Source organism: Salmo salar, chromosome ssa12, assembly GCF_905237065.1.
Source record: "Salmo salar chromosome ssa12, Ssal_v3.1, whole genome shotgun sequence".
Lineage (NCBI taxonomy): Eukaryota > Metazoa > Chordata > Actinopteri > Salmoniformes > Salmonidae > Salmo > Salmo salar.
This window is the reverse complement of record NC_059453.1, coordinates 60,671,696-60,695,055: the sequence shown is the minus strand read 5'-3', so window position 1 is coordinate 60,695,055 and position 23,360 is coordinate 60,671,696. Positions and strand designations below refer to the sequence as shown.

Sequence of the window (23,360 nt, the reverse complement as noted above, 5' to 3'; positions counted from 1 at the left end):
ACAATAAGTCTGTTAGTTGATCTCTAAAACAATTTGATACGAGGGGAGGGAAAGCACATTGAAATGACCCACAACATTACGCAGTGGAGGGGGGTGTAATGCTAACCTGTTTCCCCTCTGGCTCTCGGCACCATGGTGCAGCGCACAGGGTGAAGTCTTCATCCGAGTCCGACAGGGAGAGGTCAGAGTGGGTGGCGGTGGGTGAACAGGTCCCCTTGGCTTCCTGGCTCCTCTCCTTGTTCAACTTGGGCTTCTTCTTGCGGGGTTTCTTGGCTTTGTCCTTGCGCTCGGAGCCCTCCTCCTCCATGTGCCGCTTGGTCCTCTTTCCGTTCACTGCCTCCTTCTTGGGACAGGCTACTCCATTCTGGTAACAGTAACCACACATGAAGGTCATACACATAATTAGGAATTAGAACACTAGAATGGACGAACCTCCTTATGATGGTCCAAAGATCAGCCATGTTGGTCAGAGAGTTGGTCAACCATGATTTGCCAGTGCTGTAGTAATTTATCTGCACTGTATGCGTGTTATCTAGCTAGCCAGCCAGTTTTAGAGGAATAATTCCATAAATGTTTCCAAATTAACCACCAATATGCCAACATTCCATTCAAACAATGTAGTCAATCCACAGCCATACACTGGCTGAAATCAGTTGATAGGATTTAGACATGTTGTAAATGCAACAAGTACTGATATTGTATCATATAATAGCACTCAGCTTTCCAAGAAAACAAAATCCGAGACATTTATGTTCTATTCACTTATATTTTACAGGCTATTTATACAGAAATCTTTATATAAAACCTGTTTACTATAATTCCATTACACAATTTCTGATCCATCACATGCCTTTTATTTTCCTGCATAAGTAAAAGCAGGAAATGCATTACCAATGCCTCTACTGCCCTTCATTCCAATTACACTGGTTTTGGATTTCTCGCTGACCAAGATGGCAGCCATTTCCACCCCGTTATGGAACTTTATGACATATCCCCTCTAGTAATTTAACATTGAACTCGACCAAAACAAGGGAATTGCCATGGAATCTTGTGGGGGAAAGGGCCATGGGAGAAAGATCCCGTGTCTCCTCAGAGTACCACAGTATGAGTCATTATACCCATAAAACCTAATGGTCCAACAAGGAAATGGTTCTAATCGTTTTTCCACCATTCATTTTTCCCATAGGGGATTTTGGAAACACTTAAAATAAGGTCTGTTTCGTGTAGGCTTAACCTGGTGTGATGTTTTGATAACCGTGTATAGTTTTGATAAGTCATCTTGTCTGAGAGATTTACATGGTTATCAAAATGTCACACCAGGCTAAGCCTACACGAAACACAGCTCTTATTTTAAGTGTTTCTAAAATTCCCTATGGGAAATACTTTTGGAAACATTTTTCTGTTTGACCGCTAGCTTTTATGGGTATTATGGACACCTCCACTGTGGGGCTCTATTGCACCCTAGCAAAATTTGTCTACATTTCGGCTATTCTTTATATGTGTATTTCACACGATGTTGACATAAAAAAAAAAAAAAAAAAAAAAAATCGGAGTGTAATGCTTGTATGCATCATCGTTACCAAATCAACTGCATTACAGTTAAAAATGACTACCATCAACGATTTCTGTATGCTAGCTATGCTAACCAAGTGATACGAGCGGGAGTTCGCATTTAGCAGTCACATCTTCTAAACCTGAAAAGGGACAACTTCTACATGTTATGCAGCGAAAAAATACATAAATCATGAAGGATTTGATGTATATCCACTTTGTTAGATCAGATTTGCTGAATGTGCGCAAATCTGGTCAATGGAATGTTTGCATTCCATTGACTCCTTTACCACATCTATTAGGATCTCCAAAGTCATACATATGAATGTGATGTTTTGGTTTGAATAATGTTTGTTTTGTAACTTTGTCATTTTTTAGTCATTAAATGTTTGTTTTACCATCGGGGACCACTTTGAAAATAAGTGTTTTAATGCTTTTAAGTGCCATTCTCTGGGATCCAATGCACATCTTGTCGTATTATTTATTACACAAATAAAAGAAAAAAAAAAATGAATGTCAAACTGAAGGACACATTTTCAGGAACTTCACAAATTCATCAATATAACCATTATATCAAGTGGTTAGCCTGCTACCTGAGCTCTGCCTTAAAGTTGTAGTATGTTACCTGGTTGTGAGGGGGGCTCCCTCCCTGAGAGTTGTGCTGGTGTTGATCCTGCTCTGCACTGTCCTGTGGAAAGGGGCTGTCTGTGTGGTGGTGATGGCGGGGGTCCAGTTTAATGAGGAGGGACCTGTACAGCTGCTGGGTCTCAGGCAGAGTCACCTGCAGCAGGAAGCCCTCTACCATCAGCTCCTCCAGCTCAGGGCTCAGTCCTGAAACAAACACCAATAATACAGCTCAACACAGCCCTTTCAGGAATATATATATATATTTTTAACGTGTCATTAATTTGATAAATATGATAGAAATGTGACTTGTTCTGAGATGTTGGGGTATTAGATGTTGTTCGTAGCCCGACACTGACCCTGCAGAGGAATGCACTGGTGCTCTGTGTAGAACGACATGCTGTTTGTTTCCTGAGTAGGAGACGGAGCCCAGGTTGGACTAGACGAGGCCCAGCGCTGATGTGATGTCGTCACAGCCACCCCCTGCCCCACCTCGGCGGAGGCCTGCTGCACGCGGTGCTGCCAGCGGACCGTCCTCTCGATGAGGAAGCGTAGGGCGTCACCCTCAGGCAGCCGTACCCGGATGCGCTGCAGGGAGGCCAGCAGGGGCAGCACCCGGTCAAGAGGGGGTTTCTCCGAGAGTTGGCACTGGGGGCACACCCAGGCCTGGTTGGGCAAGGGGTCCTGGTTAGAGCCTAAGACACAGCTGCGGTGGAAGGCGTCACGGCAGAGCTCGCACTGCAGCATGGCACCTGACGGAGCCTTGTGGCACACGCACACCCTCAATGCCCCGCAGTCACCGGCCAGGAGGAGCTTGGACTCGTTGGAGGCCCTAAGGGCCAGCAGACTCTCCATCTCCTTCTGACGTACCTCGGCCAGAGTGGCCATCTACAGAGGGGAACCAGCACAGGTTGGCATAACAACACGCAATACTCACTACATCAACATACATGTAACCAAACAGCTACAGTATATGGAATACTGTATCAAACCATACATACATTTAATCATGCCCCTTCATATCATGGGTCCTCATATCAATTTAGAGGGGTTCACTGATTGCAATACATTTTACATTTTTAGTCATTTAGCAGACGCTCTTATCCAGAGCGACTTACAGTAGTGAATGCATACATTTCATACATTTTGTCTCCGTACTGGTCCCCCGCGGGAATCGAACCCACAACCCTGGTGTTGCAAACACCATGCTCTACCAACTGAGCCACACGGGTGTGGGTGTCTTTAGAATATAGTGGAACTTAATGAGTTCAATGGTCTGCTTTTGGTTTAAAAAGAACATGTACATAGAGAGAGAGCAGCACGTACAGCAGAGGCAGAGTCCTTGCTCTCTGAGAGGGCCCTCTCCACATCACTCAGGCAGTCCAGCCTGGCGCTGTTTCTCTCACTGCACTGGGCTGCATCCTTTGCCCTTTTATACTTTGACTTCTGAGGCCCCGTCCCAGCCTCACACCGGGGGCACAGCACCTAAACACACAAAAGACAGAGCCAAACCCCGAAAGACCTCAGGATCTTATGAGTGATTCTAAGACAAACGCCCAGATGGCACACCATTTACTTTATTGTGTACTACTTTTGACAACCCCTAAGGTGTCTGATTATGTGTATTGGCATTAGATTGTTGCAGATGGTTTACCTCCAGCAGGGAGTAAGTGGAGTTCTTCATTAGAAAGGTCTTGGCAGCACTCTCCTTCCAGGCCTGCACGTCAAACACCAGGGAATCAAGTCGAGCCAGGGGGTCAAGCCAGACTGGGATGGCCTTGGCCCGGGACACCAGCTCAGTCAGGGTATCCAGCACAGGGATACGGCCTCCCAGCTACACACAAAACAAACAGAAAGACAAGCATATAGATACTCTTATAAGAAGTCTGGCTTTCTTTCCTTCTCTCTTGCTTTGTTCTTTTCAGTCTGGCTAACCAGAAGCAGTTGTATTGTATTTAAAAAGATACCCATATAGAATAAAACTATATTCATTCAGAGATGTTTCCAATTACATGGGATCATAAACTAGAATGTAGTGCATTGCTTTTTCCCCAGAGCAATTGTCAAAGATATGGCACCTTATTCCCCATGTATTGCACTTTGGGACACAACCTAAGAGTCTCATACCTGTAGGGTCTCTGCCTCCTGAAGCCAGTCTTTAGCCTGGTCCACCGTGTCCTTCAGCAGCAGACAGTTGGGAAGATAGGCAGGGATACTAGCCACCTCCTGCAGAGCTTCCACAAGAGTTTCCACACAGTGACGTGGCCTGGAGATAGAAGCTAGCTTTAAAAACACAAAAATATGCACAGTACTGCTTCTATCTTCAGTGTCAAGTTCTGTCATGACCTTTTCATATCTTCCCCAAACCAGGTGGTACAAAATGAGTGACTAATTTCACAGTTCATATGGCTCTACAGTAGTCACTTATCACATTAGCACTACGGAGTTCTCTTTTCAGACGGGTTGAAATCTAACTAAACCAAGACAACTCTTTGAAGCAATGTTGCTTATAAAAACAGTGGAATTAGTGCTCGGGATACCATGTTACTCTATTCAAAACGTTGACTGAAGTTCAGTTGTCAAATAACAACCTTATGGTCCAAGATGTCTCACTTTAGGCCACAGTTTACCCTAATGGTGATGGGCCCATGCTCTGCTACTAGCATCTGTGTAAACTGTGGCGTAAGCCAGCAGAGCAGAGCACTGTCCCAACCCACTGATCCAGTTAATACACCAGGAAGCAGCTTTCAACTCCAAAATGCAAACCTTGCACTTTTCACTCTCTGCTGGCTGAACTTCTAAGCAGCTTTCGCAAGGAAGGTGTCAGTGCTATTTCAGTGTGCCTTATTTAGTTTTACGAGTCTCAATCCATTTTATTTAACTTGTTTTGTGTATCTCGTAGCCATTTCCCAATGAAAACATGTATATTCCTTTACTACTGAAGGGGGGCTGAAATGACTGATTAAGCTTTGGTTTCAAACAGTCTCATTAGGAAGACTGAGAACAAGATTTCGGTCTTGGAAGCATCATTTGCAGTGGGTGTCTCGTGTGTGTTCGAACGTGGGAAGCGTTTGTACATTCACTCTGCCAAAACAGTTAGTCACTCACCCTTCTATACAACTTGAAACAGTTTAACCAGGTCCCATATCCACAAAGCTTCTCAGAGTAGAAAATTGGTCATAAGTACTGAGAGAGACACACTTTACTTCTACTCTTATGGGTAAAATATAAAAACTATGCACGAAGCCTCTAGTAATAAGGAGTCCCACCTTTAGGAGAGCTGTCTTAACCAGTTTAGAGCTACCAGCACTTTGTAGTAAATTTTGACACAGGAATAAATGTTTCACTCATATCGATGCCACATTGGCTGTCTTCAACCAGAGAAGTTGTTTTTTCGGTTCAGTTGCGCTTAAAAAATGTTAAATTACTCAAGTCAGGAAAGAAGTTTACAGCCATGTCTCAGGTTGACTCCTACTACAGCTAGGAGTCTACAGCCATGTCTCAGGTTGACTCCTACTACAGCTAGGAGTCTACAGCCATGTCTCAGGTAAACTCCTACTACAGCTAGGAGTCTACAGCCATGTCTCAGGTTGACTCCTACTACAGCTAGGAGTCTACAGCCATGTCTCAGGTTGACTCCTACTACAGCTAGGAGTCTACAGCCATGTCTCAGGTTGACTCCTACTACAGCTAGGAGTCTACAGCCATGTCTCAGGTTGACTCCTACTACAGCTAGGAGTCTACAGCCATGTCTCAGGTAAACTCCTACTACAGCTAGGAGTCTACAGCCATGTCTCAGGTAAACTCCTACTACAGCTAGGAGTCTACAGCCATGTCTCAGGTAAACTCCTACTACAGCTAGGAGTCTACAGCCATGTCTCAGGTTGACTCCTACTACAGCTAGGAGTCTACAGCCATGTCTCAGGTTAACTCCTACTACAGCTAGGAGTCTACAGCCATGTCTCAGGTAAACTCCTACTACAGCTAGGAGTCTACAGCCATGTCTCAGGGAAAGAAAGGTGACAACTGAACCAAGAGTTCTCCATGTACATTGTAATGGTTCTATTCTACATGAAACAAACACCTCTTTCCATGACAGACTGACCAGGTAAAAGCTATGATCCCTTATGTCATTTGTTAAATCCACTTCAGTGTAGATGAAGGGGAGGAGACAGTTTAAAAGATGGACATGGATTGTGTATGTGTACCATTCAGAGGGTGAATGGGCATGACAAAAGATTTAAGTCCCGTTGAACAGAGTATGGTAGTAGGTGCCAGTGTGTCTCATGAACTTCAAATTTGCTGGGTTTTTCACACTCAACAGTTTCCCATGTGTATCCACTACCCAAAGGACATCCAGACAACTTGACAACTGTAGGAAGCATTGGCGTCAACATGGACCAGCATTCCAATGGAACGCTTTCGACACCTTGTGGAGTCCATGCCCCGACGAATTGATGATGTTGAGGGCAAAAGGGGGTGCAACTCAATATTAATAGTGTTCCTAGTGTTTGGTAGAGTCAGTGTATATAAATCCTGGATTGCTGATGCTATGTATTGGCCATTGAGTGGCTGAATGGAATTCTACAGTATTTCAATTAAATGTTAAGGACAAAATTACATGCATTTAAGTATTTTTTGTTGTAGTGAAATGATACTTTAAGGAAAATGTTTATATATTTCCATACATTTATGTTAAGCTCACATAATATAAAAAAATGTATGCATTAAGGTGTCTGTAATAGAATAATGTAGACATTAATAAAGGCATTTCTATAGCTTCCAAAATATTTTCTACAAGGGTGATGAGTGCCAAGATGGTGGCTTAAACACAAAGCCCCCTATCAGTCATCTAGTGTATATATCTAAATCATTTCATATTCAATTACAGTACTGTCTAAGCCACTCTCCTCCTCCTCGTCTGTCTGTCTGTCTGTCTCTCACCTAGCCTCCATGAGGCGGAGCGCCCGCTCCTCCCAGTGCTCCGACATGGTGAGCAGCTCCTGCAGGCGGGCCATAGCCCTCTCCACTGAGCCATGTGGGGCCAGGCCCACCCCTTGGTCTATCAGCCTCCGCATGGTGTCCAGACATAGGCTGTGGGGCCGGACACTGGCCCCCTTAACCCCGTCTAGCCAGCGGGCCTGCTCCAATCTCTCTCTGAGCAGGGCCAGCTGGGGAAGTTCCACATCCAGGCCCAAGCTCACGTCCAGCAGGCCCTGCAGCGCCGCTGGGCTGGGGGCCTCGTCAGAGAGGAGCTGCTCACTGCTCTGCTGGAAGTCATCCACACGGGTCAGCAGGTCCTGGGGGATATACAAGCAGGTTAAAGCGTTAATCAATTAAAGTTGTTACTTTTCAGTGTTCTCCTGGTCCTAAAAGACTACGGTGGCTTGTAGGTAGGCTTTTGTCCCAGCCTAGTGCCACATCAAGTAATCAATCAACTCAGCAAGACTGCTGAGCTGAGTCAGGTGTGTTAGTGAAGTGAGAAACAAAGTACTTGACTTGTTACTGTGGTGGTAGTAGGTCCTCCGGCCCCAATCACCATGCATTTACTTTAATGTCATTTAGCAGACACTCTTACCCAAAGTGACTTACAACCAGTGCATTCAACTAACATGCTGACCGCGCCATCGTTCGTATGTTGATTTTGTCCACCCACACCAGACACGAGCAGGACACACAGGTTGAAATATCAAAACTCTGAACCAACTACATTAATTTGGGGACAGGTCGAAAAGCATTAAACATTTACGGCAATTTAGCTAGCTAGTTTGCTGTTAGTAGCTCATTTGTTTTAGGATATAAACATTGTGTTATTTTATCTGAAATACACAAGGTCTTCTACTCTGACAATTAATCCAGAGATAAAAGGGTAAACAGAGTTAGTTTCTTGTAATCTCTCCTCCTTCAGGCTTCTTTTTTGGACTTTATAAGATGGTTGGCATCCAACTTTAAGGTGCATTACCACCACCAACTGGACTGTGGACCTCAGTTCATCTTTCAAACACCCACGTGGGTATATGCGCCTAAAAACCAATGAGGAGATGGGAGAGGCGGGACTTGCAGCGCTTCAAACGTCACAAATAGAACCAAGTTCTATTTTAGCGCCTGGCTACGCAGACGCTCATTGACGCGCGCGAGCAGTGTGGGTGCAATGATTGAATAAAATGTGTACATTTATTTTTGGTGTGGTCAGCATGTAAGGTAATTAAGACAACCATATATCAAGTAAAACCTTCGTAACGCCTACCTTGAGTAAGGGGGCCTGGCGGATGCTGCAGGGTAGGTTGTGCAGCTGCCTGACAAACGACCTGAGCTCCTCCACTGTCAGCAGGTTCTGGCTCTGGGACTTCCTTCCACCTGAACGATACCTGACAACAACACACTAGATCAGAGTCACGGCTAACATTCAGGGCACACAAGCTGAAATACATTTTCACTAAAGCACATTTGCTCTGCGATAGACTAGCGTCCTGTCCAGGGGGTGTACTTGTACATCAAGCTGCCTTTTGCTCCAGCCCTATAAGCTGTTCTGGCTTGTCAGAACAGTTTATAGGGCAGGCTTGTGCAAGGCTACTTACGTGATTGCTTTCAGAATTAGCTACCATTTGGCTAACTATGTGGCTAAGAATACAAGAATCAGGTGTGGTAAAGGATGTTAACTAGGAATGCACAATATATCGGTAAGCATATCGGACAATATTAGCTAAGAAATGCCAACATCGGCACGGGCCCGATGTCTAGTTTAACGCTGATGTGCGAAACCAATGTCAAAGCTGACGTGCATACCTATATAACGTAGGTAGATGACAATGACATCACGAAAAATACTGTGCTACATGTGCAACACAATATTCCTAACCTAGCCCACAATGTCTGCTGTGTGGATCTATTTTGAAGAAGTTTCAAAGGAAGATTGCAAAAAGGCCGTATGCAACATTTGTTGCTGCTATTAATTCCAGAGGACAGGAGTAAGGGAAATCTTTCAACACCACAAACCTAATTAATCATTTTAAAGTGCATCACCCCCAGACATTCGGCGACTACTTAGAACAAAAGAAAAGAAAAAAAAAACTAAGCTCACACTTCCAACAAGGTAAAGTCGAGCAGTCCTTTGAAAGAGTAACAACATTTCAGCGAGACAACTCAAAGGCGAAAACCATTAACACCAAGATAATGGTATTCATTGCCCTTGACAATCAACTGTTCTCTGTCATGGAGGATGTTGTAATTTTGGTTCATCCCTAATTTTAACATTAGAAAGCATTATAAAAATGGGCCTCCCGAGTGGTGCAGTGGTTTAAGGCACTGCAGTGCTAGAGGCGTCACTATAGACCCAGGTTCGATCTCGGGCTGTGTATCACAATAGCACAGTTGGCCCAGGGTCGTCCGAGTTAGGGAAGGGTTTGGCTGGGTGGGCTTTACATGGCTCATGGCGCTCTAGCGACTCCTTGTGGCGGACCGGGCGCCTGCAGGTTGACCTCAGTCAGTTTAACGGGTTTCCTCCGACACATTGGTCTGGCTGGCTTCCGGGATAACGGATGGGTGTTAAGCGCGGTTTGGCGGGTCATATTTTGGAGGACGCATTACTCGACATTCGCCTCCCGAGCCCGTTGGGGAGTTGCAGCGATGAGACAAGATCGAAATTGGGGAGAAAAAGGGGGTATTTTTTTATTAAAAAAGCATGATAATACAATAATAGAAATCATGTGTGTTTATACGCACACAGCCTACCTGGTCTGCCTCTTCCCAATGAGTAGCTGCTGGGCCACCACAGCACACTTCTCAGCATCCAGGGTGACTGTGCGGAGCTGCCGCAGGAGGTCACTTTGAGGGAACCGCTTCACCTCTGCCTCCACCACCAGGGAGCGCAGCTCTTCCAAGCCTGAACACACATTTATAAACCAACATGGCTTTAAACACAGTCAACAATGCATTCAAAGAATCACGGTCCAAAGATCAAGTAAGCTGTACAATTAGCAGAGGTTAGAGAATAATCTATTTTAAACTATTCTGGTATTTTGTGTGCATCCTTAGACAAAGACAACATATCTGAGTGATAAGGAGTAAAAAACATTCCATGAGACATTTAAGAACATCTTGTCTTCTTTGGGTTATGCAAATAAGCAACCTAAACATTTTGCGTTTTATTACTTAAAGAACAATTTCAATTACATAGAGGCCTGAACCCAAAGAGGTATCCTACTTAGGGTTACTACTTACCACTTTTCTTGTCTTGTTTGGCCTCCAGGATGTCACTGACATGGGAGACCCAGTATGTGTAGGACTCAGCACGCAGAGTGACTGCTTCCATCATGGGGTAGAGCTCAGCCATGGTAAACCTGTAGCTGTAGACCAAGACACAGGTCTAGTGTGTTTCTGAGGACTTATCCTGGCTGAGTAACAGCTGTCACAATTGGTGATTTTCTAGCCAGGTTGTTAACTCGAAATGACACAAGGTTCCAGTTTAACAAAGTTTACTATACCGTATGAACACACTACAAGGTAGCCATTCCACTCTAGGCTAGGTCCATCAACTACAAGACTCCCTGCGCAGGCGCACTCTTGACTGAGTGATAGCCCCGTAATAACAGAAATATAGGGATTCTTAAAACATGAACTTAACAAGGTGACCCATATCTTTTTTAGTGTTTCTTCTTTATCAGAAGGTCTTGGAGGCCTTTAGACGTTTCAATGCTGCACACTCCGACTTTGACCCTTACTTTAAGTTGACACGTTCTTAAAAAGGGGCATTTTAGTCGAGAACATAATTTTAAAAAATACATTTGTGCATGGGATCTGTAAATGAGCATTTGAGCCTCTGTTGACTGCGCGTTTCTGTAAAACATGGGATGTACTTAATGAGGGGGACATGATGTATATTAACATTATGTGGGAATTTAGAACTAACTTGGCTGTGGATTGACTTACTTGAGTGTGAGTTTGCTGGAGGTGCAGGAGCAGAGGTCGTGGGCGTGGTGCAGACACACCAGCTGGCCGGGGCTGCAGGGACAGGTGAGGGCAGACAGGTAGCAGGTGGTCCTGCACTTGGAACACTGGCGCTCCTCGTCTGGCAGCAGGTCGTACTCCGCCTGCTGGGAACGCTGCACGCCCTGGGAACACATAGATACAGTCATCAACACACACAGACACCGACACCTAGAGCCATACTAGGAGGAGAGACAGGGATGACGCGGGCACATAGACACAAGTGGAGGAAAATTAACTGTGGCCATTTCAAATCAAACTATTGGTCGTATACACATATTTAGCAGATGTTATTGCAGGTGTAGCGAAACGGTGCAGTAATCTAATACACAACTAAAAAAGTTAAAGAATGGAATTAAGAAATATTCGGAAGAGCAATTTCGGAGTATAAATAAATGGGATGTATAGACATTATGGACAGTAGATGGATAGAATATATAGTATATCTGAAGAATACGTAGGATAGAATAATATATGTAGAGCAATAGTTCAATTGGATAGGACTTGACTAGAATACAGTGCATTCAGAAAGTACTCAGACCCCTTGACTTTTCCCACATTATGCTACGTTACAGCCTTATTCTAAAATGGATGAAATCTACACACAACACCACATAATGAAAAATCAAAAACAGGATTAGACATTTTTTCAAATGTATAAAAAAATTTTTTACGGAAATATCACATTTACTTAAGTATTCAGACCCTTTACTAGGTACTTTGTTGAAGCCCCTTTGGCAGCGATTACAGCCTCGAGTCTTTTAGGGTATGACGCTACAAGCCTGGCACACGTATTTGAGGAGTTTCTCCCATTCTTCTCTACAGATCCACTCAAGCTCTGTCAGTTTGGATGAGGAGCGTCGCTGCACAGCTATTCTCAGGTCTCCCCAGAGATGTTCGATCGGGTTCAAGTCCAGGCTCTGGCTGGGTCAGTCAAGGACATTCAGAGTCTTGTCCCGAAGCCACTCCTGCATTGTCTTGGCTTTGCAGTTAGGGTCGTTGTCCTGTTGGAAGGTGAACCTTTGCCCCCATCCGAGGTCCTGAGCAGGATTGTATCAAGGATCTCTGTACTTTGCTCCGTTCACCTTTCCCTCGATCCTGACTAGTCGCCCAGTCCCTGACGCTGAAAAACATCCCCACTGCATAATGCTGCCACCACCATGCTTCACTGTTGGGATGGTGACTGATTTTCTCCAGACGTAATGCTTGGCATTCAGCCCAAAGACTTCAATCTTGGTTTTATCAGAACAGAGCTCTGTCAGAGTGACCATTGGGTTCTTGGTCACCTCCCTTACCAAGGCCCTTCTCCCCCGATTGCTCAATTTGGCCTGGTGGCCAACTTAAGGAAGAGTCTTGGTGGTTCCAAACTTCTATTTAAGAATGATGCAGACCACTGGGTTCTTGGGGACCTTCAATGCAGCAGAATTTTTTACGAGAAAAATAGCATAAAAATAGATTTTAAACAGCGTTTGACATGCTTCTAAGTACGGTAATGGAATATTGAAATTTTTTGTCACGAAATGTGCTCGCGCGTTACACTTTGGATAGTGACCTGAACGCACGAACAAAACTGAGGTATTTGGATATAACTATGGATTATTTGGAACCAAAACAACATCTGTTGTTGAAGTAGAAGTCCTGGGAGTGCATTCTGACGAAGAACAGCAAAGGTAATCAAATTTTTCTAATAGTAATTCTGAGTTTAGGCTGCCCCGACGTTGGCGGGTCTGAATAGCTAGCCTTGATGGCCGAGCTATGTACTCAGAATATTGCAAAATGTGCTTTCGCCGAAAAGCTATTTTAAAATCGGACATAGCGATTGCATAAAGGAGTTCTGTATCTATAATTCTTAAAATAATTGTTATGTATTTTGTCAACGTTTATCATGAGTAATTTAGTAAATTCACCGGAAGTTTTCGGTGGGTATGCTAGTTCTGAACATCACATGCTAATGTAAAAAGCTGTTTCTTGATATAAATATGAACTTGATTGAACAAAACATGCATTTATTGTATAACAATATCCTAGGAGTGTCATCTGATGAAGATCATCAAAGGATAGTGCTGCATTTAGCTGTGGTTTGGGTTTTTGTGACATATATGCTTGCTTTGAAAATGGCTGTGTGACTATTTTTGGCTGGGTACTCTCCTGACATAATCTCATGTTTTGCTTTCGCTGTAAAGCCTTTTTGAAATCGGACAATGTGTTTAGATTAACGAGAGTCTTATCTTTAAAATGGCGTAAAATAGTTGATTGTTTGAGAAAATTGAATTGTGGTATTTTAGTTGGTTTTGTATTTCGCGCCATGTGATGCCATTGGCTGTTGGCTAGGGGTTCCGCTGGCGGAACGTCTAGATGCAAGAGGATATTCACCAGAACGCACAATCCCTCCATCAGTGCTCAGACTGTCCGCAATAGGCTGAGAGAGGCTGGACTGAGGGCTTGTAGGCCTGTTGTAAAGCAGGTCCTCACCAGACATCACCGACGACAACATCGCCTATGGGCACAAACCCACCATCGCTGGACAGACAGGACTAGCAAAAAGTGCTCTTCACTGACGAGTCGCGGTTTTGTCTCACCAGGGGTGATGGTCGGATTTACATTTATCGTCGAAGGAATGAGCGTTACACCGAGACCTGAACTCTTGAGTGGGACCGATATGGAGGTGGAGGGTCCGTCATGGTCTGGGGCGGTGTGTCACAGCATCATAGGACTGAGCTTGTTGTCATTGCAGGCAATCTCAACACTGTGCGTTACAGGGAAGAGACATCCTCCTCCAGCCATAATGCTCGTTCTGTGCGTGATTTCCTGCAAGACAGGAATGTCAGTGTTCTGCCAAGAGCCCGGATCTCAATCTCACTGAGCACGTCTGGAACCTGTTGGATCGGAGGCTGAGGGCTAGGGCCATTCCCTCACGAAATGTCCGGGAACTTGCAGGTGTCTTGGTGGAAGAGTGGGGTAACATCTCACAGCAAGAACTGGCAAATCTGGTGCAGTCCATGAGGAGGAGAGGCACTGCAGTACTTAATGCAGCTGGTGACTACTGACTGACTTTTGACTTTGACCCCCCCCCTTTGTTCAGGGACACATTATTCAATTTCTGTTAGTCACATGTCTGTGGAACTTGTTCAGTTTATGTCTCAGTTGTTGAATCTTATGTTCATACAAATATTTACACAAGTTTGCTGGAAATAAACACAGTTGACAGTGAGAGGACGTTTATTTTTTTGCAGAGTTTATATATATATCACACACACAGTCAAAAGTTGACACCTACTCATTCAAGGGTTTTTATTTTTATATTGTAGAATAATAGTGTAGACATCAAAACTATGGAATAACACATGGAATCATGCAGTAACCAAAAGTGTTAAACAAATCAAAATATATTTTATATTTGAGATTCTTTAAAGTAGCCACCCTTTGCCTTGATGACAGCTTTGCACACTTGGCATTCCCTCAACAAGCTGAGGTAACTCGGAATGCATTTCAATTAACAGGTGTGCCTTGTTTAAAGTTAATTTGTGGAATTTCTTTCCTTCTTAAAACCTGTTAAAGGTGTAGGGGGCAGTATTTTCACAGCCGGATGAAAAACGTACCCAAATTAAACTGGTTACTACTCTGGCCCAGAAACTAGAATATGCATATTATTAGTAGATTTGGATAGAAAACACTGAAGTTTCTAAAACTGTTTGAATGATGTCTGAGTATAACAGAACTCATATGGCAGGCAAAAACCTGAGAAGAATCCAACCAGAAAGTGGAAAGTCTGAGAATTGTAGTTCTTCTTTTGAATCTCTATCAAAACTACAGTGTCTGTGGGGTCACGTTGCACTTCCTAAGGCTTCAATTGGCTGTCAAAAGCCTTCAGAAAGTTTTCATCCGTCTCCTGTAACTGGGCAGAGAAAAGGAGCTCAGTCTGAGGAACAAGGGATTGAAGATGAGCGATCCCGCGAGCGTGCCGTTCCTTCTTTTTCTTCTTGAATGAATATGCTATTGTCCGATTGGAATATTATCGCAATTTAACGTTAAAAATACCATAAAGATTGATCGTAAACAAAGTTTCACATGCTTCTAAGAACGGTAATGCAACATTTTGACTTTTTGTGTCTCGAATTGCACTTGTGCGTTATGCCTTTGGATAGTGACCTGAACGCACGAACAAAACAGAGGTATTTGGACATAAATATGGATTATTTTGAACAAAAACAACATTTCTTGTGGAAGTAGCAGTCCTGGGAGTGCATTCTGACGAAGATCAGAAAAGTTAACCTGTTATGGCTAGGGGGCAGTATTTTCACGGCCGGATAAAAGAACGTACCCGATTTAATCTGATTATTACACCTGCCCAGAAACTAGAATATACATATAATTATTAGCTTTGGATAGAAAACACTCCAAAGTTTCTAAAACTGTTTGAATGGTGTCTGTGAGTATAACAGAACTCAGTTGGCAGGCCAAAACCTGAGAAGATTCCATGCAGGAAGTGCCCTGTCTGACAATTTCTTGCCCTTCTTGATTATCTCTATCCATTACAGGGGATCTCTGCTGTTACGTGACACTTCCTACGGCTCCCATGGGCTCTCAGAAGGCGGCAAAAAGCTGAATCGTGGCTTTGCAGGCTCTGGCTGAAAAAAAGTAGCGCGTTTGGATAGTGGCTGGTCACAGTACTGTGAGACTCAGGCTCATGCCCGAGTCGACCCCATGCTTTATTTTCTTTCGTCTGTTTACCTAAACGCAGATTCCCGGTCGGAATATTATCGCTTTTTTATGAGAAAAATAGCATAAAAATTGATTTTAAACAGCGGTTGACATGCTTCGAAGTACGGTAATGGAATATTTAGAAATCTTTTGTCACGAAATGCGCCATGCTCGTGACCCTAATTTACACTTCGGATAGTGTCTTGAACGCACGAACAAAACACCGCTATTTGGATATAACAATGGATTATTTTGAACCAAACCAACATTTGTTATTGAAGTAGCAGTCCTGGGAGTGCATTCTGACGAAGAACACCAAAGGTAATCAAACTTTTCTAATAGTAAATCGGAGTTTGGTCAGGGCTAAACTTGGTGGGTGTCTAAATAGCTAGCCGTGATGGCTGGGCTATCTACTCAGAATATTGCAAAATGTGCTTTCACCGAAAAGCTATTTTAAAATCGGACACCTCGATTGCACAAAGGAGTTCTGTATCTATAATTCTTAAAATAATTGTTATGTTTTTTGTGAACGTTTATCGTGAGTAATTTAGTAAATTCACCGGAGGTTTGCGGGGGGTATGCTAGTTCTGAACGTCACATGCTAATGTAAAAAGCTGTTTTTTGATATAAATATGAACTTGATTGAACAAAACATGCATGTATTGTATAACAATGTCCTAGGTGTGTCATCTGATGAAGATCAAAGGTTAGTGCTGCATTTAGCTGTGGTTTTGTTTTTGTGACGACATATGCTAGCTTGAAAAATGGGTGTCTGATTATTTCTGGCTAGGTACTCTGCTGACATAATCTAATGTTTTGCTTTCGCTGTAAAGCCTTTTTGAAATCAGACAGTGTGGTTAGATAAAGGAGAGTCTTGTCTTTAAAATGCTGTGAAATAGTCATATGTTTGAAAAATGGAAGTTTTTGTATTTTTGAGGAATTTGTAATTCGCGCCACGCCTATCATTGGATATTGGAGCAGGTGAACGTCTAGATGTAAGAGGTTAAGAGAATATTTATAATACTAATTCTGAGTTTAGGTGACCCCAGAACTTGGTGGGTGTCTGTATAGCTTGCTTTGATGGCGAGCTATGTACTCAGAATATTGAAAAATGTGCTTTCACCGAAAAGCTATTTTAAAATCTGACACAGCGGTTGCATAAAGGAGTACTGTATCTATAATTCTTAAAATAACTATGTATTTTGTCAACGTTTATGATGAGTATTTTTGTAAATTGATGTGCACATTCACCGGAAGTTTTGGTGGAAATACATTTTCTGAACATCACACGCCAATGTAAAATGCTGTTTTTGGATATAAATATGAACTTTATCGAACAAAACATGCATGCATTTTGTAACATGATGTCCTAGGAGTGTCATCTGATGAAGATTGTCAAAGGTTAGTGCTTCATTTAGCTGTGTTTTGGGTTTTTGTGATGCCTCTACTTGCTTGGAAAATGGCTGTGTGGTTATTTTTGTCTATGTACTCTCCTAACATAATCTAATGTTTTTCTTTTGCTGTAAAGCCTTTTTGAAATCGGACAATGTGGTTACATTAAGGAGAAGTATATCTTTAAAATGGTGTAAAATAGTCGTATGTTTGAGAAATTGAAATTATTAGATTTTTGATGTTTTTTATTTCGCGCCCTGCTGTTCCATTGGATGTTGGCTAACAGTTATTAATGCATTAGAGCTTAGCAGTTGTGTTGTGACAAGGTAGGGGTGGTATATAGAAGATAGCCCTATTTGGTAAAAGACCAAGTCCATATTATGGCAAGAACAGCTCAAATAAGCAAAGAGAAACGACAGTCCATCATTACTTTAAGACATGAAGGTCAGTCAATACGGAAAATTTCAAGAACTTTAAACATTTCTTCAAGTGCAGTCGCAAAAACCATCAAGCGTTATGATGAAACTGGCTCTCATGAGGACTGCCACAGGAAAGGAAGACCCAGAGTTACCTCTGCTGCAGAGGATAAATTCACTCGAGTTACCAACCTCATAAATTGCAGCCCAAATAAATGCTTCACAGAGTTCAAGTAACAGACATCTCAACATCAACTGTTAAGAGGAGACTGCGTGAATCAGGCCTTCATGATCGAATTCCTGCAAAGAAACCACTACGAAGGACACCAATAATAAGAAGAGACTTGCTTGGGCCAAGAAACACAAGTAATGGACAGACAGGTGGAAATCTGTCATTTGGTCTGATGAGTCCAAATTTGAGATTTTTGGTTCCAACTGCTGTGTCTTTGTGAGAGACGCAGAGTAGGTGAACAGATGATCTCCGCATGTGTGGTTCCCACCGTGAAGCATGGAGGAGGAAGTGTGATGGTGCTTTGCTGGTGACACTGTCGGTGATTTATTTAGAATTCAAGGCACACTCAACCAGCAGGGCTACCACAGCGATACGCCATCCCATCTGGTTTGCGCTTAGTGAGACCATCATTTGTTTTTCAACAGGACAATGACCCAACACACCTCCAGGCTGTGTAAGGGCTATTTGACCAATGAGAGTGATGGAGTGCTGCATCACCCGACCTCAACCCAATTGAGATGGTTTGGGATGAGTTGGACCGCAGAGTGAAGGAAAAGCAGCCAACAAGTGCCCAGCATTTGTGGAGAACTCCTTCAAGACTGTTGAAAAAGCATTCCAGGTGAAGCTGGTTGAGAGAATGCCAAGAGTGTGCAAAGCTGTCAAGGCAAAAACTTTGATTCGTTTTGTTTTGGTTACTACATGATTCCATGTGTTATTTCATATTTTTTATGACGTCTTCACTATTATTCTACAACGTAGAAAATTGTAAAAAGAAAGAAAAGCCCTTGAATGAGTGAGTAGGTGTGACCAAACTTGATTGGTACTATATATGTGAGACAGAGACACAGAAGACACAGACAGACACTTTCCAAATGCACTGTACGTGCCGGTATGAGAGGCCTCTCACCATCTTGCTGACTTTATCCCTCAGTTTGTCTTCCTCCTGGAGCATGACGGTCATGTCCCTCTGCACAGCCGAGGCCAGGGCCACATCCATGGTGGTGTCCGCCTTGGATGCCATCTTGCAGACCATCTCGTCGTGGGAGAAGACACAGTACCTATTCAGCTGCCGATAGTGGTCCACACACATGCGGCCCATGGGCATCTGAGAAACAGAAGGAGGCTTTGGGTTAGAACTATACTCTACTATCGATTTAACACCATCAACAAGAGCCATACACAGTGCTGGTTACATCAGTGATAACCAAACTTGATCCAAAGAGCTACAGGGTATACAGGCTTTTGTCCACTGAGCATTAGAAGTATCTTCCGGTTATTAAATTACTAGCTTCTGTATGGTATTGATGAGGGACTTCATGGCATCTTACCCAGTCCATGGTGCAAAAGTTGACAGCTTCAGCAAAGTTGAAGCCCTGGTTAAATCCACTATGGTAGGCTCTGGGGAAGGTGATGACAAACTCACCAGAGCACTGATTGGTGCGATAAACCTAAAGAGTAGGTATGAAGTCATGGTTAGACCAATACTATAGCTACACACAATGTTATTTATTTTTACTTGCATCACTGTGTGTTGTTGGTGGGTGTGGTACTTACGGGGACACCGTGGTTCATGAGTGTGTTGGGGTTCATGATGGTGACCAGCTGGTGCAGGAGGTCAGGCTGGGACTCAAACAGCTCGGGGGCCAGTTTCCTCATCACCCACTCCAGCTTCTCTGCAGCGTATCCCGGAACCCCGTACCACGTCTTGGGCTCTCCCCTGAGAACACAGATGCCATTTTCTCAAAAACACTGACGTTATCACTTAAGCTTGGAGGTGTATTCTTGTGTGTTTAATACTACGTCAACCAATAAACTAACTCAAATACTAAGCAAGCATATGGGTTTCAAAAGATTCCTCAGAATGAAAGAAGCAGAGACTATTTGCTTAGACCTCTATACAATGCTTTATACCTAGGACCAAGTTTTCCCAGGTCCAGCCACAAGGTCATATTATACTGATGGCCTGTGGGGCCTTAAGAGGACACCTGTCTGTACCAGTGCAAGTAGTTGATGGAGTAGCTCCAGTGGTCCTCGATGTGCCAGCAGAAGGAGGAGAAGCACATGCCCACGTAGAGCCAGGGTAACTTCATCCCACAGATGTCGGCCGTAATGTGAGTCAGCACCGAAGAGTCCATCACGGGCATGTTGTTCAGGTTCCAGCCACTGCTCAGGTAATCCTAAGCGTCAGAGAAAGGGCACAAGTTCAGGCTAGACTGAACTCGGGGTGATATTCTAAGATACTGGGTCTGAGATGCTACTTTACTGGGAAGGGTTTCATCTGCATTAGAACGCCAATATCACAATAAATACAAGCAACAAGTTCTACCAAGGTCTCTGAGGGGTATAGATTTCTGGGAGGTTGTGATGTAGCTACTAGCTAGCTAATAATTGTCTCGATTCTAGATCTACAAAATATTGTGAGAAGTAGATTCTAAAGAAATGAATTATCTTTAGGTGACAAACCGCTCTCTCGGTCTGAGATGATGTACTGTTGCCATGATGTTGTGGCAAAATAAACTTCATAATCCTCCCAATACCTAGCCTATGTTAACCTGTAAGAGGAGAGCCTTTGTACCTCATCCTCAGGGGAGACTTGGAATCGTCCACCTCTGATGGGGAAGCCGCTCCCAAACTCCTTGGAGGCGATGTCTGCCCCATACTCCACAGTAACGTCCTCTTCGATTGTGCTGACCAAGCGCCAGAACTCCTTCTCCACTAGCTCTGTTGGAACCATCTAACAGACAGAGAGGGAGAGAGAAAGAAAAACACACCGTGACCTCAACTTCCGACTGAGCATGGATGAGCTCCATCTAATACAGTCAATATCAGGCTGGAGTTCAGGAGCACACCACTGAGAAAATATTGCTCCATTTCAAACTTGTTAAATACAACCTTTTTCCAGTTCTCTCTACTAAACACCACATATACTGCCCAACTTACATGGACAGGCATGTTGAAATAGTCTGACTTGAAGGAGTCTGCCATATCCCCAAAAGTGCGTAGAGAGTAGTCCCTGCCAGCCTGCTCGAAACCAAAGGCTACCTGAGGTTTGCAACACTCCTGTGGGGAAGACAAGACTGTGAAGTAAGCACTAATACAGCAAATGTCACCAGAATTTTTTTATTTTTTTTAAAGAATTCCATTGAGTAGCTACAGAAAATAACATACAGAAGAGCAGAATTTGAGCATGCTTTTGTCTAGCTGTGCGTTTGCCTTTACAGTGAAAACAATATTAAGTTTCCATTTCCAGACTACTGCAGTGTTCAACAGCTTCCCCAGTGGACGGGGTGTGTGGAGTGTGTTGACAGTAGTATGGTAATTGTGTCTGGAAGAGAGAGGCTGTCTGTCACCTGAGCAAGGCACTTGGGGCACCTCCAGTCTCCTTTGGGGACATCGTGGAGGGGCGGGATCAGACAGAAGGTGTGGTAGCTGTCGTCACAGCCATCACACAGCAGCAGGCGGTTCTCTTCGCTCCCGCTGCCACACACCAGACACATGTACTGGTCCACCTGAGGAGACAGACACAGCGACACTTCTTATACACTTTTCAGCTAAAACATTGCAAAATGGCTGCCATAGGTCAACCAGGTGGGTGGATGGGATGAGTTAATTTTGAGAGAAACCTGACGTGTATAAATGCTATCCAATATGGTTACTATAATCATTACCATCATCATAGTAATAATGAAGAGACAATTAGCCCTGATTAGCTAAAATACATTAGCATATATAAAAAGGTACTTTACTCACTGTGGGGTCGTTTTTCTTAGTCGGCACGTTTTCTTTGTCACTTGTTATTGGCTCCTCATGCTCTGTGGCTTCCTGTTTCACCTGAACAGGTAACACTTTCACTGAAATACATTTACACATTGTTAATGGAGGCCAAGGAATACAGTATGTACGAATATAAACAACCCTGTTCTAATATACACTGAACAAAAATATAAACGTAACATGTGAAGTGTTCGTCCCATGTTCGTAACATGTGAAGTGTTCGTCCCCAGAAATGTTCCATACGTACAAAAGGCTTATCTGGCTCAAATTTTGTGCAGAAATTCATTTATATCCCTGTTAGTGAGTATTTCTCCTTGGCCAAGATAATCCATACACCTGACAGGTGTGGCATATCAAGAAACTGATTAAACAGCATGACCATTACACCAGGCACACCTTGTGCTGGGAACAATAAAAGGACACTCTAAAATGTGCAGTTGTGTCACACAATGCCACAGATGTCTCAAGTTAAGGGAGCTTGCAATTGGCAAACTGACTGCAGGAATGTCCACCAGAGCTGTTGCCAGAGAACTGAATGTTAATTTCTCTACCATAAGCCGCCTCCAACATCATTTTAGAGAATTTGTCAGTACGTCCAACCGGCCTCACAGTCACAGACCACATGTAAGGCGTTGTGTGAGCTAGCGGTTTGCTGATGTCAATGTTGTGAACAGAGTGTCCCATGGTGGCGATGGGGCTATGATATGGGCAGGAATAAGTTATGGACAATGTACACCAAACAATTGCATTTTATTGATGGCAATTTGAATGCACAGAGATACTGTGACAAGATCCTGAGGCCCATTATCATACCATTCATCTGCCGCCATCACCTCATGTCTCAGCATGGTAATGCACAGCCCCATGTCGCAAGGATCTGTACATAATTCCTGGAAACTGAAAATGTCCCAGTTCATCCATGGCCTGCATACTCCCAGTCATGTAAAATCAATAGATTAGGTCCTATGAATTTATTTCAATTGTATGATTTCCTTATATGAACTGTAACTCTGTAAAATCTTTAAAATTGTTGCATTTATATTTTTTGTTCAGTATACATTTAAATATACATTTAAAAAAAAAGGTACATTTTCTTCATCATTTTACTTTTAAAACATTTCTTTAAAATGCAATAATTCCCAAGAATTAAATTAACCCAGAAAAACATTTCTTTGTTCATGAAAAATATTCAGTTCTTTCACATTGCACTAAACTTTGCCAGAGGACAGAGCTTACCAGCCTGTGGCTCTGGCTTGGCTACGTAGGAGCCCATCCTCCTCCTCAGGTTGGGCCGGTTCTCACAGTCCTCCTCGGTCACCGTCTTCATACAGCCTTCCTGCCAGAGAGAAAGAGAATCGGGGTTCATGCCAGGTGGACCACGACAGGAAATTCAGGTACAGCAGCATCCTTTTTATGAGCTCACAATTGCATACACACAAAAACTCTTTGGTTTGGTGTCCAGAAATGCATGCAAAGCTGCAAGCTGCATCCATTGGCTCAGGAAGAGCTGTGTCTTATGAGGACCCAAGAACTATTGTGAGTTATAGTCGGGGTGAAATAAGGAAATACGGCTTCCCGGCAAAACAAACAGTGGGGGTATGCTGTACCAGTAAAACATATCACAATAATTAAAACAAAATGTCAAGAATACTGTAGGCTATTACACCACTTTTTATTATTACCGC

At 43.4% G+C, this 23,360-nt stretch overlaps 1 protein-coding gene across 3 annotated transcripts in view; it reads right to left on the bottom strand.

Annotated features, from left to right (window-relative positions):
• The window catches only part of LOC106565423 (lysine-specific demethylase 5B-B), a 34,620-nt gene that overhangs the window by 967 nt on the left and 10,293 nt on the right, over positions 1 to 23,360 (bottom strand). For all 3 annotated transcript variants that reach the window (XM_014132540.2, XM_014132539.2, XM_014132541.2), the window contains exons 7-26: positions 22,912 to 23,011; positions 21,652 to 21,752; positions 21,252 to 21,410; positions 20,842 to 20,961; positions 20,477 to 20,635; positions 19,897 to 20,078; positions 19,456 to 19,618; positions 19,230 to 19,349; positions 18,809 to 19,006; positions 11,104 to 11,285; positions 10,396 to 10,520; positions 9,907 to 10,057; positions 8,423 to 8,543; positions 7,120 to 7,475; positions 4,303 to 4,441; positions 3,830 to 4,009; positions 3,502 to 3,660; positions 2,535 to 3,063; positions 2,177 to 2,382; positions 107 to 364 (exon numbers count right to left, since the gene is read on the bottom strand). In XM_014132540.2, the coding sequence (XP_013988015.1) occupies positions 107 to 364; positions 2,177 to 2,382; positions 2,535 to 3,063; positions 3,502 to 3,660; positions 3,830 to 4,009; positions 4,303 to 4,441; positions 7,120 to 7,475; positions 8,423 to 8,543; positions 9,907 to 10,057; positions 10,396 to 10,520; positions 11,104 to 11,285; positions 18,809 to 19,006; positions 19,230 to 19,349; positions 19,456 to 19,618; positions 19,897 to 20,078; positions 20,477 to 20,635; positions 20,842 to 20,961; positions 21,252 to 21,410; positions 21,652 to 21,752; positions 22,912 to 23,011 (3,708 nt within the window). The remainder of the gene's footprint in view (positions 1 to 106; positions 365 to 2,176; positions 2,383 to 2,534; positions 3,064 to 3,501; positions 3,661 to 3,829; positions 4,010 to 4,302; positions 4,442 to 7,119; positions 7,476 to 8,422; positions 8,544 to 9,906; positions 10,058 to 10,395; positions 10,521 to 11,103; positions 11,286 to 18,808; positions 19,007 to 19,229; positions 19,350 to 19,455; positions 19,619 to 19,896; positions 20,079 to 20,476; positions 20,636 to 20,841; positions 20,962 to 21,251; positions 21,411 to 21,651; positions 21,753 to 22,911; positions 23,012 to 23,360) is intronic.